The sequence below is a fragment of the Cryptotermes secundus genome, unplaced genomic scaffold, assembly GCF_002891405.2.
Source record: "Cryptotermes secundus unplaced genomic scaffold, Csec_1.0 scaffold14, whole genome shotgun sequence".
Taxonomy (NCBI): Eukaryota; Metazoa; Arthropoda; class Insecta; order Blattodea; family Kalotermitidae; genus Cryptotermes; species Cryptotermes secundus.
The window spans coordinates 173,864-189,875 of NW_019718022.1; the positions used below are offsets into that span (position 1 = coordinate 173,864).

The 16,012-nt window shown below is 45.2% G+C and overlaps 1 protein-coding gene across 1 annotated transcript in view; it reads left to right on the forward strand.

Moving 5' to 3' along the window:
• Window positions 1-14: 14 nt before the first annotated feature.
• Window positions 15-16,012, forward strand: part of LOC111861210 (rho GTPase-activating protein 7) — a 174,637-nt gene continuing 158,639 nt past the window's right edge. Inside the window, exons 1-2 of the mRNA XM_023849671.2 lie at window positions 15-69; window positions 6,432-6,566. Of these exons, the coding sequence (XP_023705439.1) occupies window positions 6,456-6,566 (111 nt within the window). The 5' untranslated portion in view covers window positions 15-69; window positions 6,432-6,455. The remainder of the gene's footprint in view (window positions 70-6,431; window positions 6,567-16,012) is intronic.

Below are 16,012 nucleotides of genomic sequence, written 5' to 3' on the forward strand. Positions count from 1 at the left end.
GAGTCTCTCGCAGTTCCAGTGGTACAGTGCCTCTGTGGGTCACGGCGGCCAGCTGGCTGGGAGCAGTCGGTGAGTTCCGTATTGTAGCGCGTCGCACCATAGATGTTAGGATAGTAGCTCTGGTAGTGGCGAGCTGCGTCTGGAGTCCGGGTCACCCGGTATCTGCAGCGACATGCAAGGATATATGCAATATCGTAGGCTGACCTTTATCGTGTAAGTAAAACGGTATTAGCTGCACTCTATTCTGCGTGAAAGCCAGTATTCATCCATTCATCAGTAATCTGTCAGACGACAGGTCCACAGTCTCTTCCAAAACAGTTCCTCCACTTAATGCGATCTAGAGCTTTCTCCTTCAAATGAGAATATCCTCTTCTGTCCCCAAGCCAATATAAAACTGAGAAAATAAGATAAGTTACACTACTACTAGTGCCAAAACAAAACTAATAATAATAATAATAATAATAATAATAATAATAATAATAATAATAATAATTGGAGCCACGGGTACAGTCACGAGAGGGTTGAGAAAATATTTGGAACTAATTCTTGGTAAGCACTCCATAGATTCACTGCAAAAAACAGCTATCCTGGGAACATCACACATACTACGGAAAGTGCTACAGTGCGAAGCTTGAAGCCTGAGTGGTGAGGTGCATCACAGGTTCAAGAAAAGGAATACCAGGAAATAAACCTGTGACAAGAGATGATGATGATAATAATAATAATATTCCATGTAGAGGCCGTTTAGAATACCTCCACCGTAGCCCTGCGAGTAGCAGAAGGCGACGAAAAGGGAACCCGGTGCCTGGTAGTATAACTGGGCCACCCTTTCACTCAAGTACTAAATACAGGGAGCTCCTGTTGGGGGTTGCGAAATCTAAATAAGTGAAAACCGGACGGTGTGACTCATTTGAAGAGAGAAGTCTGGCGGAAGCTTCTAAGGAAGGCTGTGCCTCAGAATGGCTGTTTTGGCAGTTAATAATAATTCAATTCAATTCGTGTTTATTTACGTGCAAACTTAACAGCACAGAGGCCAATTACTAAGCTAGCACGAATAGAGAAATACACAAAAATGATTAAAAAACAAAATACAAAAATGATAGTCTTTATTAATTACACAGTTTTTTTTCCCTTGGCACTACAGCCCCAGTGGGCCTAGGCCTACCTCCATGAACTTCTCCGTTCACTTCGGCTTTTCTAGATCTTACACATTCGGTAGGACTCCTTGGGCGGGTGATCAGCTCATCGCAAGGCCTCTACCTGTACACAAACACAGAAAAACGCACACACACACACACACGCACAAACTGAACATCCATGTCCTGAGTGGGATTCGAACCCACGATCCCGATTTCCAAGCGAGCGAAGACAGTACATGCCTTAGACCGCTCGGCTACCGTGACCGGCAGTTACACAGTCAGCATAAATAAAGATACAGAAGCAGACATACACAGACAAAGCGACAATGTGATAATTTGAGTTTCAAATAGAGCAGCATACAGTAATAATGATAATAACGAAAATAATAAAAATAATGATAATGGAAATAGTTTAATTAGTTCAGTATAAGATATGTTTCATCAACAGAGCTTTGGTCCAAAGACGTCAACGTCCCTACAAACAACATCAGCAGCAGAAGCGCATCCAGCAGAGGGGCAATTTTTACTAACAGAACGGACATTGAACATAGGAAAGTCACGGATATATCGAACAGGGACCCGAAGGCCAACATTTTCCAAAGCAGAAGGGCAAAGTATAGAACCACGATAAACTTGAATAAGGAAGAGCGCATCAAGATGATATCTCCTCTTTTGCAAGGTGTGCAATTTCAATTGTTCTAAAGCAAAATCGTAACAGTAATCAACTTGAGGAAGTTCATGGAGGTAGGCCTGGGCCCACTGGGGCTGTAGTGCCAAGGGAAAAAAAAATCAACTTGAAAAAAAACTTTTAAAACAGAGAGCCGTAAATTTCTGCTGACAAATTGGAGTATACTATATTTTGTGTATATATAATAAACTGTTTTGGAGGCTCGTGATGTAGATGTAGTAGTATTAATGTTAATTATTTAGTCGGTGCCTCATCTTACAAAGTATTGTCCGTTCTGTAGGGAATGTAAACAACAGGCCCAATTTGTCCGTGGGAACGCAACAAAATCACAAAAACCAACGACTGACTCGATGATGTAAAGCATCAATCGAAGAATTTTATTCTTGTTTTATTCTATAACTTCTGTTTTATATAATCTAATTTATTGTATTTTTACGTCAAGTATTTTAATATAATTAATATTATTGTATCCAATTTTATTAGTACTGCAGTTCAGTGGTGTATCTATGTTAGCCATGTATTTGCCTGATGATGGCTTTTAATAGCCGAAACATGTGGCAGAGCCAAACTTGGCACTAACCTTGATATTGTTGTGTTGTGACGGTTGTAATAAAGAAGTTGTAACTGTAACTACCCTGACCCTCAACTGCCAAGCTTTAATCTTGTCCCTTGCTTGTAATATCTCAGCTCGGACCATGCAGGAACACTCCGTTTCCTCTGTTCCATGTGTATCGGTTGTTGCGGGAACGTGTTTACCGAGCCTGTGCCCAGAAACGGGTCTGGCATATCCGACCATCTCGAGCTCGTTGCATAACAACGGTTCTGAACGCTGTAGCATTGGCGTGTGTCTTGGGCCACACCGAGGACGGTCTCAAAAAGCTGCGAATAGTTTGTTTCTGTGGCTGTGATTGGAACCTGATCTCTCCCAGCTTCCGGGACTCGGGTTTCCTTTTTGACGCACAGCGGCCGATTAATTGTGAATCATGACGCGGGTAGGATGTGGAGGTAACAGGTCGTGGTTGATTTTAAGTTATCTCATTGTCTGAATTGGAGAATTACAAGCCATAAAACAAGACAGGCTTTTCGCTGGTCGAAATATGAACCTGGAATCACCGAAATTCTAAGTCTTGTGATAGGCCGCGCCATAGCTCAAGCGGTTAGTCGGTGGCTTTCCCCCGAGGCGGCCCGGGTTCGATCCCGGATCTGGTCAAATGGGATTTGTGGTGGACAAAGTGGCGCTGGGGCAGGTTTTATCCGAGTACTTCGGTCTCCCCTGTCAATGTTCATTCCACCAATTGCTCCACAATCGCCCTCACCTATCATCTGGGGCTGGTACAATAGACCAGAAGTGGCCGCAGTACAAGGGACTTAGTCCCACCCCACTAGCAATAAAAAGTCGTGTGATAAGGAAGTGGCCGTCGCCTGTGTTCAGCATTCACCCTCTGTTGCATCTACACACATACCAGGTGTCCCAGGAGGAAAGGTGAATATTCTGGGAGGTCACAGTATCGGTCATTCTAAGCAAAAGAGTGCATATGCACGTGTGTGCTATTCCGAATTGTACAGTTCCATAATTGTTGATAAGAAAAATTACGCACTGTTTGAAATAAGGGTAAAATTGTCTTTGTGCTTAAATAATTAAGCACTACGCCATTAAGGCGTATGGGGGAGTGGATGTATAGATCCACATTCTTGAGAAGCCGCCAGTTGTTCAGCCACTGAACAAATTCCCAACATGTTATGGAACCCTAATGTTCATTATCGTGCTCACAAAAGCCCTCCACTGGTCCCAATCCTCAGCCAGATTAGTCCATTCTATACCACCTCGTTCTATCTATGTGAGATCAATTTTAATATTATCCCCCTACCTAAGTCTAGGTTTCCTAGTGTCTGTATCCTTCTGGCATTCGCACCAAAACCTTATATGCGTTTTTCTCCCTGTTGCGTGGTACATGCTATTTACAAGCGTTAGTGATAATTTAGAAAATGTGTACGGTATTACGTTCGCTGTTACAGTAACAGTTTATAGGAGCAAGAATGGCGAAGGCAGGAATCCACGTGGTTTACTGTAGCCCTAATGCAGCAAATGAAGTCTTTTTAGCCGGATGTCTGAAGAAGGCTCAAATTATTGGCTGCCACTGGTCTTGCGGGAAATGATGCAGAAAGCTTCCTTGAAGATAAGAATTCAAGAAAGGAATCTTTTGTTCTATGGAACAGGCAGCTGTGGGCGCTGTCCCAGTTCCTCTGCTGGGCTGGCATTTCTGTCTTACACAGCCTCAATCCTGCGGGCACGCGATAGCGTAGTTGGTTGAGGCACTATGCTATAGGCCGGAAGGTCGCGGTTTCTATTCCTAATAAAGTCATTTGATATTTCAATTGACCTGATACTTCCAGCCTCACTATGGCCCTGGGGTCGACTCAACCTCTAACAGAAATGAGTAACAGGGACCTTCCTGGGGGTAAAGGGCAGCCGGCGCATAAGGCTGACAGCCTTACCATCTGTGAGCCAATTGTCTAGATAATGTGGGAGCCTCGACTTTTCAACTGTGGGCCTTCATGACTTCTTAGAGGGATAGTTTTACCATTTTTTACAGACTCACTGCTTTTACAAACAGTTTTTTTTATGAATACATAAACAGTCAATTGTATGAGAACCTAATAGTCGCTTAGCTGAGATATTTCTGCCCTTTGTGTAACCCGAAGGTCCATTGGCGTGTTCATAAGATCCCGCTACTGGACCTTGTAGCCAAGCGGATCCAGTACACACGTCCAGCCTGTTTCTTTACGATAATGCAGGAAACCCTTGTTATAACGGATTAATGGGGGAGGGGGAACAGCGTGTCCGTCATCGACGATGTCCGCTATAATCGAGTGAAGGAGTATTCACGGAAGTACACCACAGGATACATAGTCTGTACACCTAGTAAACATAGAAACACACTTAAATGTTTTTATATCAGGGTTCTTTTCTTTTGTATATAGTATCCTATCTATAAATCCGTCTTAGTGCCTCAACATCTCCAAAATTCACAATTGTACACAGCCGGATTTTGTCCGTTATATAAGGGTCTGACATAACGAGGGCTTATTGTATTAATCTTCCTTCTACACCTGGATGTTCCATGCATTCTCTTTCCGTCAGGTTTCCCCACTAAAATTTTGTGTGCACTTCTGTCCTGTGTATGCTGCATGCTCCTCCAATCACGTTTTCGTTGATCTGATCACCGCGGTAACCTCGAGTGAACAGTACAGATTCTTGAGCTCCTCATAAATGCAGTTCTCTCGGATTTCTCGCACTTGTTGACTCCGGTTCCCACGGCGAACATCTGGCATATGACACCATGAAGTTTGGTAGTTGGTTACCAGTGTTTCGAAGGATCCTCGTGCCTCCATCTTCCATGCCAGAGATGGTCCCATATTTTTCCCATAGCTTCAGAGGTTTGAATACAGTGTATTCATTGCAGTTCGCTTCATATAACCGTCACTAAATTGTATTATTATTATTATTATTATTCAATTCGTATTTATTTCCGTGCTAACTTAGCAATCCAAGGGCCAGTTATAGAGGGAGTGCGAATAAAGAAAAACAAAATTCAAAGACAATTTGTAGCATTTGAATAATAATTATAATAATAAGATAAGATGATAGCGCCGATTGTAATGCTGCTGCTACCAGTAGTAGTAAACAGTAATGATAATAATAATCATTTGGTTTAATTCCTCATTTAGTTAGCAGCCCAAAGGCCAGATATAAATAAGGACGAGCAAAAGGAAGAAACAGAGCGAACAGGCACGCAAACAAAAGACGAACCATGCGAACTTGTATTGTGCCGACAACAATAATTCAATTAATGCAATCACGACAGCCATTATTAGACTAGAGAATAAAATGTACATACATTCATCACGAATGCAATTAATATTTTAATAATTAAAAAGTACCGTTAATTCTGGGGAACTCGGTAGCGTAGTTGGTTGAGGCACTGTGCTACAAGCCGGAAGGTCGCGGGTTCCAGTCCCGATGAGGTGGATTTTTTTTTTCAATTTACCTAATCTTTCCAGCTGCACTGTGGCCCTGGGGTCGACTCAGCCTCTAACAGAAATGAGTACTGGGAATATTCCTGGGGGTAAAGGGCGGCCGGCGTGTAAGGCCAACATCCGCACCGCCATCTGTGAGCCGATTGCCAAGAAAATGTGGGAGTCTCGACGTCTCACAACCCTATGGGCCTCCACGGCCTGTTACAGGGATAACTGTACCTTTTTATTTACCGTTAATCCCCGTGTGGAGGCGGGTTAGAATACCTCCACCGTAGCCCTCTGAGTAGTTGAAGGCGACTAAAAGGGAACCCGGTGGCTGGGGGTGTAACTGGGCCACCCTGTCAGTATGGGAAGCAAGTGCAGGGACCTGGTCCGCCAGGTTGGGGGATGGACGTAGGCTGAAGACTTTACTGCGGAAAAGAATTATTGAATAGACCGGGTCATCTAAGGAAGGTTATGTCTCTAAAATGGCTATTTTCCGATGATGATAACATTAATGATGCGTGTGAGATAGACATGTCCGCACTGCACACTAATCAGGAAGTGTGGTTTCCTGTCTGTTGCAGAGCCATCATGCTGAGTTCGGTGCGATGACGTCACGAGGCGCAATGGACACCATGCGTCCAGACGAGCGAGCCGCCGGAGTCATATCCGGGTCTGACCCCTACCGGGAGTTAGAGCTCTACCTCGAGAAAGTTAACGTGAGTAAGGCGAAGTGTTACGCACGTGATAATCATAATGATAACGTTTATCACAGTCATGGTCGCCCCACATGTAGCGTTCGAAGGCTTTGATTACAGACCCCATCACTGACTCGTAAGATACGGAATTCGCGAGACTTTTATTTGCATGGGTAACTTAGCGTTTCAAATTTCTCAGGTAGTCTACGTGGTACACATTTAGCAATCCCAGGAACTGCCCTTAACAAATGCATCACCTCTGGTGACATGAATTAAAGTCACGTAGACTGCAGAGAAGTGCTTTTTTGGTGTGGTCTTGTGGCTAAAACATTTCGCAGAAACCAGCTATCTCTGAGGTGGGGCGCTATGCTACAAGCCGGAAGGTCGCGGGTTCGATTCGCGATGTCAGTGGATTTTTCAGTTGACCTAATCCTTACAGCCGCACTGTGGCCCTGGGTCCGACACAGTCTCTAACAGAAATGAGTACCAGGAATCTTCCTGGGGGTGAAAGAAGGCCGGCACGTAAGACTGACATAACCGGCGTCTGTGCGCCGATTGGTGGAAAACGTGGGAGTGTCGACGACCTGTTACAGGGATAACTTTGCCTTTTTTACCTTAAGCTCCTTTGAGGAGTCTTGTGCCCAGTCTTCCGGATGGCTTGCTAACAGTGTAACGGAGGGACCCTCTGCCTTCGTCTTGAGGGTAGACTACACTGATGCTACACGGCGTTCTAAACCGGAAAACCATACTCAGAATTTTCACAGGCTACGAAATCTGGCATGTCAGTCAGATAGGCATTTAAGGCAGTAGGCAGTGAGCATTTCACAGAGACTTCTCATACTGCGCATGTGTGTGTGGTGGAGGGGGGGGGGAGGGCGGTGACCTGAAATACTTAGGGGTTTCGCCGAAGAAATTTTATTTTTCTGAAAAGATGAAGTTTCTACTGCGCTCAATTGGTTCACCAATATGCCATGAAGACATATGGCGGAATTTCATCTCGACGGTAGATGGAGGTGAGTGGTCAGCTTCACGCTCATGCCGTTTTATCCGCGGTACGCATTGGTTTCGGAGGCTGGTAGGTGTGAGAGTGTGTCTGGGCGCTCTGGAGAAGAGAATAGAAGAATAAGTTCTGGGAAGAACTAATGGCATACTTTTCATTTGATAGGACACGGGCCACAAAAGGAAACGAAGATGTACGGAAGGGGGACACATCGAAGTGATCTCATATACCCCCCAACAAAAATTTGGGTGGGGGGATACACAGTCAGCCACGTGACCAAAACCTTAAAAAAAACTAGGGATATACTGCAGATGGACAGACAGACGGAAACACAGACAAGCAGCAAAATGGTCTTATAAGCCTCTTTTACATAGGGGCCCCAAAAAATGTATACACACATCAGCGTACAAAATATCTGCTTAAATAATTCATTGGTAATCCAAATTTGAGGTACACAGAGGGGGACGGATGCGACACATGTTGAACTAGAACAAGTGTCCAAAGTGCGCGAGCAACACATTTTTTGAGCGGGGCTCGTTTTTCAGAATAAGGAAAGAGGTTAAAAATGGTATGTCTACAACTTTCATTTTGCGATAACCTGTGATGAATATTTACCAAGACAATGGAAAATGAAAACTGACTGTGGTGTAGCAGCTTAATGCAATTTTGTATGCAGTAAGTGAACATCATGGCTAATGACATGCAAAGAACACATCTGGAGTACAGCCTCCCCCTCTTTTCAAAGCTGCGGTTCGCTGAGTGGTACCAAGTTCGAAGGCAACTGTTTCACTCAGTCTGACTGACGTTAGCCCAGGAATTACATGTGTCTCGAGACAGCTGACAGCCAAACAGAGGCTGAGAGTGAAAGTAAAAAATCATAATATAAAAAGGATCCATGGGAATGTAGCATGCGTGGGAATAAGAGCGCCTCTGGTGGTACAAAAAGGGAACTGCAACCAGAAGCAAGGAGGTGGGGTATCCGTTACCACATGTCAACATCATCTCAGAAGAAAAGTCTGCCGGGTTGCAGCCATAGCAACAAGATGCCTCAATAAGGAAAATTAAATAGAGGCCTAATCGCGTGAGACAGCCCGAACAAAAGTTCTGCCTTCAGGGATATAACGCTGTGTAATTCGTTGAAAGTCAACCGACGTTTCGGAGAAACATTTCTCCTCCATCTTCAGGGTCGAAGCAAGAAACCGTTGTAAAGCAGGTAGCACAACGTGTTACAATCAAATAAAGTTCGTATCAGCACAGATTTGCGTTGAGGATTTGTAAGTTTTACGGGCGCCTGTTTTTCTGTACAGCACCATCGTAAATACTTCCGAATGAATTTCGGGGTTTTAACTCTCTCCATTCCGAATTCTACCTACCAAAACTTCCTTCCGTGGCTCCCGGTCTTCTAACGCGCAGCTCAGTGGCCACGACCAAATAATAGGGTTCTACTACCCCAGTGGTTCCTCGGAATTTCTGACGGTACTAGGCCATGTTAGGTGGGTCCCTGTCACCATGGCATGGCGCGTCCTCAGGTTGCGGATGGAGGAGACGCCCACCAGCTTTGGAGAGAAGCTGTGAATATATTGAATAAGCAGTCGCGGACAGCCGACAAGAGGTGGTCTTCCAGCTGGGGGGTTGGGCGTGGGGCTTACAACTCCTCACCGTAGAAAATAATTATGTTACGAAAATGAACACAGAGCCTCGGACCCGGACGGATTCCTTGGATAAACGACCTAAGCTAAAATTTAGCGCAGGATAGGGACCAGTGGAGGGATCTTGTGAACACGGTAATGAACCTTCGGGTTCCATAAACCCGGGCCGCCGCGGTGGGAAGCCAGCGACTAACCGCTTGAGCTATGGCGCGGCCGAGTAAGTAGCTAGTTCAGTATATCAGTGAGTAAGAGTTCTGTGTTAAGCCTGCTTCCTCTTGGTTTCCCCAGTTCTAGGGCTTAGTGTCTCGCCACATGAGTCCCCTTCCTGCTCTCTCCGTTCGGTACTCACCGGTTGTTATCCAGCGAATTTCTGAAAGTTGGTTGAGGCACTTTGCTACAAGCCAGAAGGTCGCGGGTTCGATTCCCGATGAGATCACCGCATGTTTCAACAGACCTAATCCTTCCAGCCGCACTATGGCCCTGGGGTCGACTCAGCTTCTAACAGAAATGAGTACCAGGAATCTTCCTGGGGGTAAAGGACGGCCAACCGGCCGGTGCGTAAGGCTGACAACCTCACCGCCATCTGTGAAGCGATCGTGTAGAAAATTTGGGAGCCTCCACTGCCTGTTACGGGGATAGCTTAACTTTTTTTTTTTACTTACCATAACATATGAGTCGAAATTCTAGCTTTCCACAAAATATGTATATATTTGGGGGGGGGGGAATTCGACTATCCTGCTGTGTAGATTGGCTCAGGAGCCCACCCAGCCTCGTATCCAGTGGCTATGGGCGTGCTCTTCCCGGGAATAAAGCGACCGGAGCGTTAATCTGACCGCTCATATCGATGGGGTGCCGAGACTGAGAATGCGTGCAACTGCAGATCCACTCTCCCATGTATTCACGGCGGGGTAACTGCCTCTTTACATTTTATGGCTGTTTACGGTTTAGCGGTTCCTTTTGCGCAGGTTTTGAGTTTTTTTTTAATATAGGTCTAGCGTATTTGTGTAATTTGACAACGCCGCTTCTTGGAAACAGATGTTGCCAGATGGCAGAAGTTACGTCAGCGTGCGGCGTCTTTGCTGTCGAGATTAAATCCTACATATGCGCCTTTTTGTGCGTGTGCGATCTCTCTGTATATCTGCTGCTTCTTGTTCAGACATTCTGCGTTCAGTTGAGACCCGCCAAACTGTTACGTCGTGCTGGACACAGTAGCGGCCCCCTGCCTTGTACCAGTAGCCACTGGCTTCACCGGTCCACTCAATCGTGCAGAAAGCAATGCGTACTTCTGGGTCACTGGGTACGGGGGTAAAGCGGCCGGGGCGTGAAGCTGACCACTAGTGCCGAGGTAAAGAATACGCGGATATGTACAACCACTTCCCCGTACGTCTTCATGGCGCAGTGCTTAAGTAGTTAAGCACAGGGACAGATTTACCTTTACTTTTTTAATACGGACCCGGGATAGCGCAGTCGGTATGGCGACTGGCCACGGGCTGCACAACCGAGGGGTTGGAGTTCGAGTCCCGGTAGGGTCAAGAATTTTCTCTTCTCCATGTCGTTCAGACCGGCTCAGGGGCCCACCTGGCCTCCTAGCAAATGGGTACTGGGTTCTCTTTCCCCAGGGGTAAAGCTGCCTAGTGACTAGTGCCAAGGTCAAGAATACGTGGATCTATACATCCACGCCCCCATACGTCTGCGTGGCGTACTGCTTATTTAGTTAAGCCAGGGACAACTTTACTTCTTACGCACACTGCTGCGTACCGTCATCAGACTTGTATCGTCGTGTGCGGTACCTGGAAGTTAAGTGCGTTCGTTGTCCTTGGCTTGTTACCGAACTGCCCTTTGTGTTTTGTTGGCTCGTAAGGACACTCGACCCAGTAACACACAGCTCAAAACAAAAACAACTCCGTAATGATGCAAAACAGGTTTGGCTTTATGTTAATGGGAGGATTATGTAAGCACGAGTATTGCTACTGACGATGCTGTAGACCAGGCATGTCAAACTCAACTTGTATAGAGGGCCACCTCAGCCCTATAAATAATAGTCCAGGGCCGCACTTCAAAATACAAATATACATTAGATTTTGATACAAGGAAATTTAATTATATTTATTATTTAGGAATAATTTCAATATAATTACCTAAGTCACATATCTTACAGTTTTAAAAAGCAAGAGAATGGCATTTTTGACAAGTATCAAACAGCTTTCAATATGTAAAAAGAGAGATTACACAATAAATTATGTTAGAAATAGCAAAACATTGAATTTCCTGCAGCCTGCTAATTTATGTCTGCGTGAGACTTCTTGTCTTTACAAAAAATATTTATACCAAAATTTTAATATTGATTTTAATATCAATTAGCTCTAAAAGTTGAGGGGCCGCATGTTTGACACGGCTGCTGTAGACTGACTACCTAAACGTGCAGACTTCGTTGTTTAAGTACCCGCCCTTATGCATGGTATGACCCAACCGCAAACTTTTCAATTTGGGCTGTCCAGGGTTTGCGTAACTAGGTAAACTTTCGAGTTCGGAGCTAGGTAGAAACCAGGTAGACTTGAGAGTTCAGAGCTAGGTAGAAACCAGGTAGACTTGAGAGTTCAGAGCTAGGTAGAAACCAGGTAGACTTGAGAGTTCAGAGCTAGGTAGAAACCAGGTAGACTTGAGAGTTCAGAGCTAGGTAGAAACCAGGTAGACTTGAGAGTTCAGAGCTAGGTAGAAACCAGGTAGACTTGAGAGTTCAGAGCTAGGTAGAAACCAGGTAGACTTGAGANTTTCAGAATTATGTAAATCTTTAAAAAAAAAAAAAAAGGTAAAGGCAAAGTATCCCTGTAACAGGCCATGGAGACCCATAGGGTTGTGAGACGTCGAGGTTCCCACATTTTCTAGACAAGCGGCTCACAGATGGCGGTGAGGTTGTCAGCCTTACGCGTCGGCCGCCCATTATCCCCCACGAAGATTTCTGGTAGGCGCTTCTGTTAGAGGCTGAGTCGACCCCAGGGCGATAGCACGGCTGGAAGGATTAGGTCAAATGAAAAATAGTTTCAATTACCTGATCGGGATTCGAACCCGCGACCTTCCTGCTCGTAGCATAGTGCCCCTTCAGAAATATGTAGACTCACAATTTCAGAACTAGGTAGACTGTAGAACTGAGCAGTAGGTAGACTCTTTGAGTTCAGAACTAGGTTCAGACTGAGGTAGATGCTGCAGCTGAGATGTAAGTGGTCGCTACAGATGAGGAGAAGAGCCAAAGGAATTGAATGTACAAGGGGTGGGCCTTCTTGGCCTTTGCACTGCGACCACAGTGATCTATTGTGCCTAGCCCAAGGAATTACCAACACTTACTAAAAGGAAAATGTCATAGCCAGTTTGTTCCTATATGTATCTCGGTGTTGGGAGCAATGGATATGCTTAAATGGCTTCCTCGTCACCTGCTCACGCTGGCTCCTCGCTCGCGGATTTTTCTACCCTGAACATGGAGACGATACGTCCCCCCACACAAGATCTATACGCCCCCACATCCCAGAAGACGGCATTCGTCTTTATAAAACATTAAATATTGCGAATATGATTATTGTTGTTGAAAATATTCTTATGCTCAGAATACTCAAGGGCGATCAGTAAATAATATGCTTAAACGGTTTAAACTTACAAATTCGTAAGCATATTTTGTGGCTGCGCCCATGACTGGGGAGACTTGAGAGGACATGTGTGGTCACTAGGTAACCGTACGCCATTTGATAGTACAGGATACCGGTATGTTTAGTGCTATGGAGCCTCAAACTCGGTGCCCACGGCGCAGTACACCCATGATAACGCCACGTGCCTGACTGTGTTGCTCTCCCACGTGCGCCACGTGTCCCATCACTTTCTGCGCATGTCTCATGGCTACTTCTCCAGACTTAGTTCTTTTCCTGTCCCCCCCCCCATTCAGAAGCTGAAAGCGCGTGCGCTCCTGGGAATCTTTAGTTCGGTATTGACCTTGATCACATATTGGAAAGAGCTGTTGTTTACGGCGCTAATTAGCAGCATTAGTCCTACAGTCCCACTGGGATTTAGTGATTCCAGACCCAGCCTGCGCCGATCAGAGTGCCCACGGGGCTTCAGACATGAACCGTCTTCGAATCCCACTCGAGGCACGGATGTCTGTGCGTTTATTCTGTTTGTGTTCTCCTGTGTAGACAGCGACCTTGCGACGGGCTGATCCCCCGTCAAAGGAGTCCTACAGACTGTGTATAGATTAAGAAACTGAAAAAGCGACCAAGGTTCAAAGGAAATCAGAAAGGCAAAAGACCACTTGGAGCACATAGTGGTAAATGGGAGGATAATATTAAACTGGATCTTACAAGGTGTGAAGTTGTGAACTGGATTCATTTGGCTTAGGATAGGGATCTGTGGCTGGCTTTTGGGCACGCGGTTATTAGTTTTCTCTCAAGGATTAATTTTTCTTCTGGGGGTTCAGTACGTAGCAGGACTGGGTAGCATAGATTGGAAGGATGGCAGATGAATGATGAATTAGAATGGATTTGGAAGGAACGAGTAGTTACCTAATCATGTACTCTCCCGGTTTTTGCCTGGCTGAACTGAGAAGGACCACGTAAATCTTCAGGGTAGCCGATGCCCCAGCCGAGATTGGAACAGATCACTGCCGAATTCGAGTCTGCAGCGTTACTGCTACCCCAATCAGATCGGTCATGTAGTGATGCAGTGAGTACTAAAGCTTGGCCCGCGAACATCGGCGTGTTAATAACATCCCTCTGCTTCTGTGTCGGTGCTGAAACTTTCGCTGTTTACACCTCAGAACGTCCTTCCCGTAAGCCAAGCCAGATCTTACAGATCGACAGAACTGAACGGAATGTTGCTCTCCTTAAAATTCGGGGAGTGAGTGGCTTTAGGGTAAACGCTTTCTCTAGTTGTATGGAGGCATTAGATGCAGAAAATGCGGTGCTGTTGTGATTGGTTGAAACAATTGAGAGGGAGCATTGTCTGATTCATTGTGGTTTAGCTGTCTCGATGACTGGTTATCAACCGGAAGGAAGTGCCTGGGAAGGTCATGTGATTGGTGTCACATGACCTTCTTTGATTCACCGAAAACCCCCGTAGAGGGAATTTTTGATAATGGAGGGGAGGGGGTTAATTCTCGATCCCATGATCTGTGATTGGTTAAAGAGTAAGGGGTGGGAGTGCTTGATGGTGTGGTATCAGATCACCTGACCTTCTGTTATTGGTTCAGAAAGTACGTAGGAGCCTTGAAGTTCAGGACACCCACTGAAGGTCATGTGACAGGTTTGTTGGAATGGTTAAATTAAGGGATCGAGTGCGTGGAGCAGGTGGAGTTGGTTGTATAAACGGAAGCCGCAGATTTCAAGGAAAAGTTCGTACCTATGTCTGTCTGCAGTATCAAACCGATCATGCAGCGTCACGTGACCATAAATAAAACAAGCCATCTTCTCAAGGCACTACCTTCACTACTCTTCAACCAGTTACGTAAGGTTCAGATATTCTGCCAGTTCCATGAAGTCTGCTATCTCCTGGGGCGTGACGCCTTGTTATCTGATATTTACCAAAATCAGGGTAGAAGATAGACGTAGCAGGTTCCTGTAAAATACTGGTGAATATCTAAGGCTTAACAACCTATGTGACAGTCATCTTAATAGTCACCGTTATGAGAATCTCAAATCACACACACACACACACACACATACAGGATATTTTCTAAACTTACATGCGAGCGCACTGGTGTGAAATGTAACCGCGTATAACTGAGGCGTAATTGGGGGAACATTGCGATTCAACTGTCTGCCCTCTTGTTTGGCTCGTTTCCGTACTTGAATTCAAACCGCTTCCAGACAACTATTCAAGTATTCAACACGTGGTGGTTATGGAGGGGGCGTGTCGAAGGTAAAGATGTGGTTTACGACGTGTCCGTTAGATGGTATCGGTGTAGCACGGTGAAGCAGCGCTCCGGCGGAAGTGATGCGAAATAGAATGATATTCGGATGTCGTCACACGCGTTTCGTGAATTCCCACTTAAAGACTTGTGATCTTCGATTTTAAAGCGCTGTATCTGGGAGGAAACTAGAGATATATAAATGTTTGTTTTGTCTGGTGTATAGTGTATATAGGTTGGAGCTACAAACCGAAGCTTAATAAAGAATTTAATTTAAACATTTAAATCGTGAAATCATGAAGTGGCAAGACGCGTGAAGGATTATGAAGAGTTCTTCTGTCTCCTGGCATATAACGACGTGTAGTCCGTTGGAAGTCAGCCGACGTTTTGGAGGAACATATCGCCTTTATTTTCGTGGTAGAAGAATAAGCCAAGCAAGAAGCCATTCGAGCTTGCTACCTGCTTCACATTGGTTTCTTGCCCGGCTGATTTCAGCGGAATACACGTCGGTATATCCCAGAAGACTGACCTCTGGTTAGATGCATTTTACTTTTCTGTGCAATAACCCCGAATATCGACCCAGACGGTAGAGAGGACAGCGTTACAGCTAACATTCTAGTTCTCAAAACGTGAACACATTCACACCAAAAGAAAACAACTCGGAATAAAATTCCGACAGATGTATTGGATGCTGGGAAGACAGTCGGAGCTATCGACAGAAAACAAGATCTTACTGTACAAAACCATGCTCAAACCGATATGGACGTACGGGATACCATTATGGGGATCAGCCAGTAACTCAAACATAGAAATTCTCCAACGATTTCAAAGCAAAGTATCACGAATAATAGTTAACGCACCGTGGTATGTGCCGAACACGGTACTACACAAGGACCTAGATGTACCAACAGTACGAGAGGAAATAAAAAAA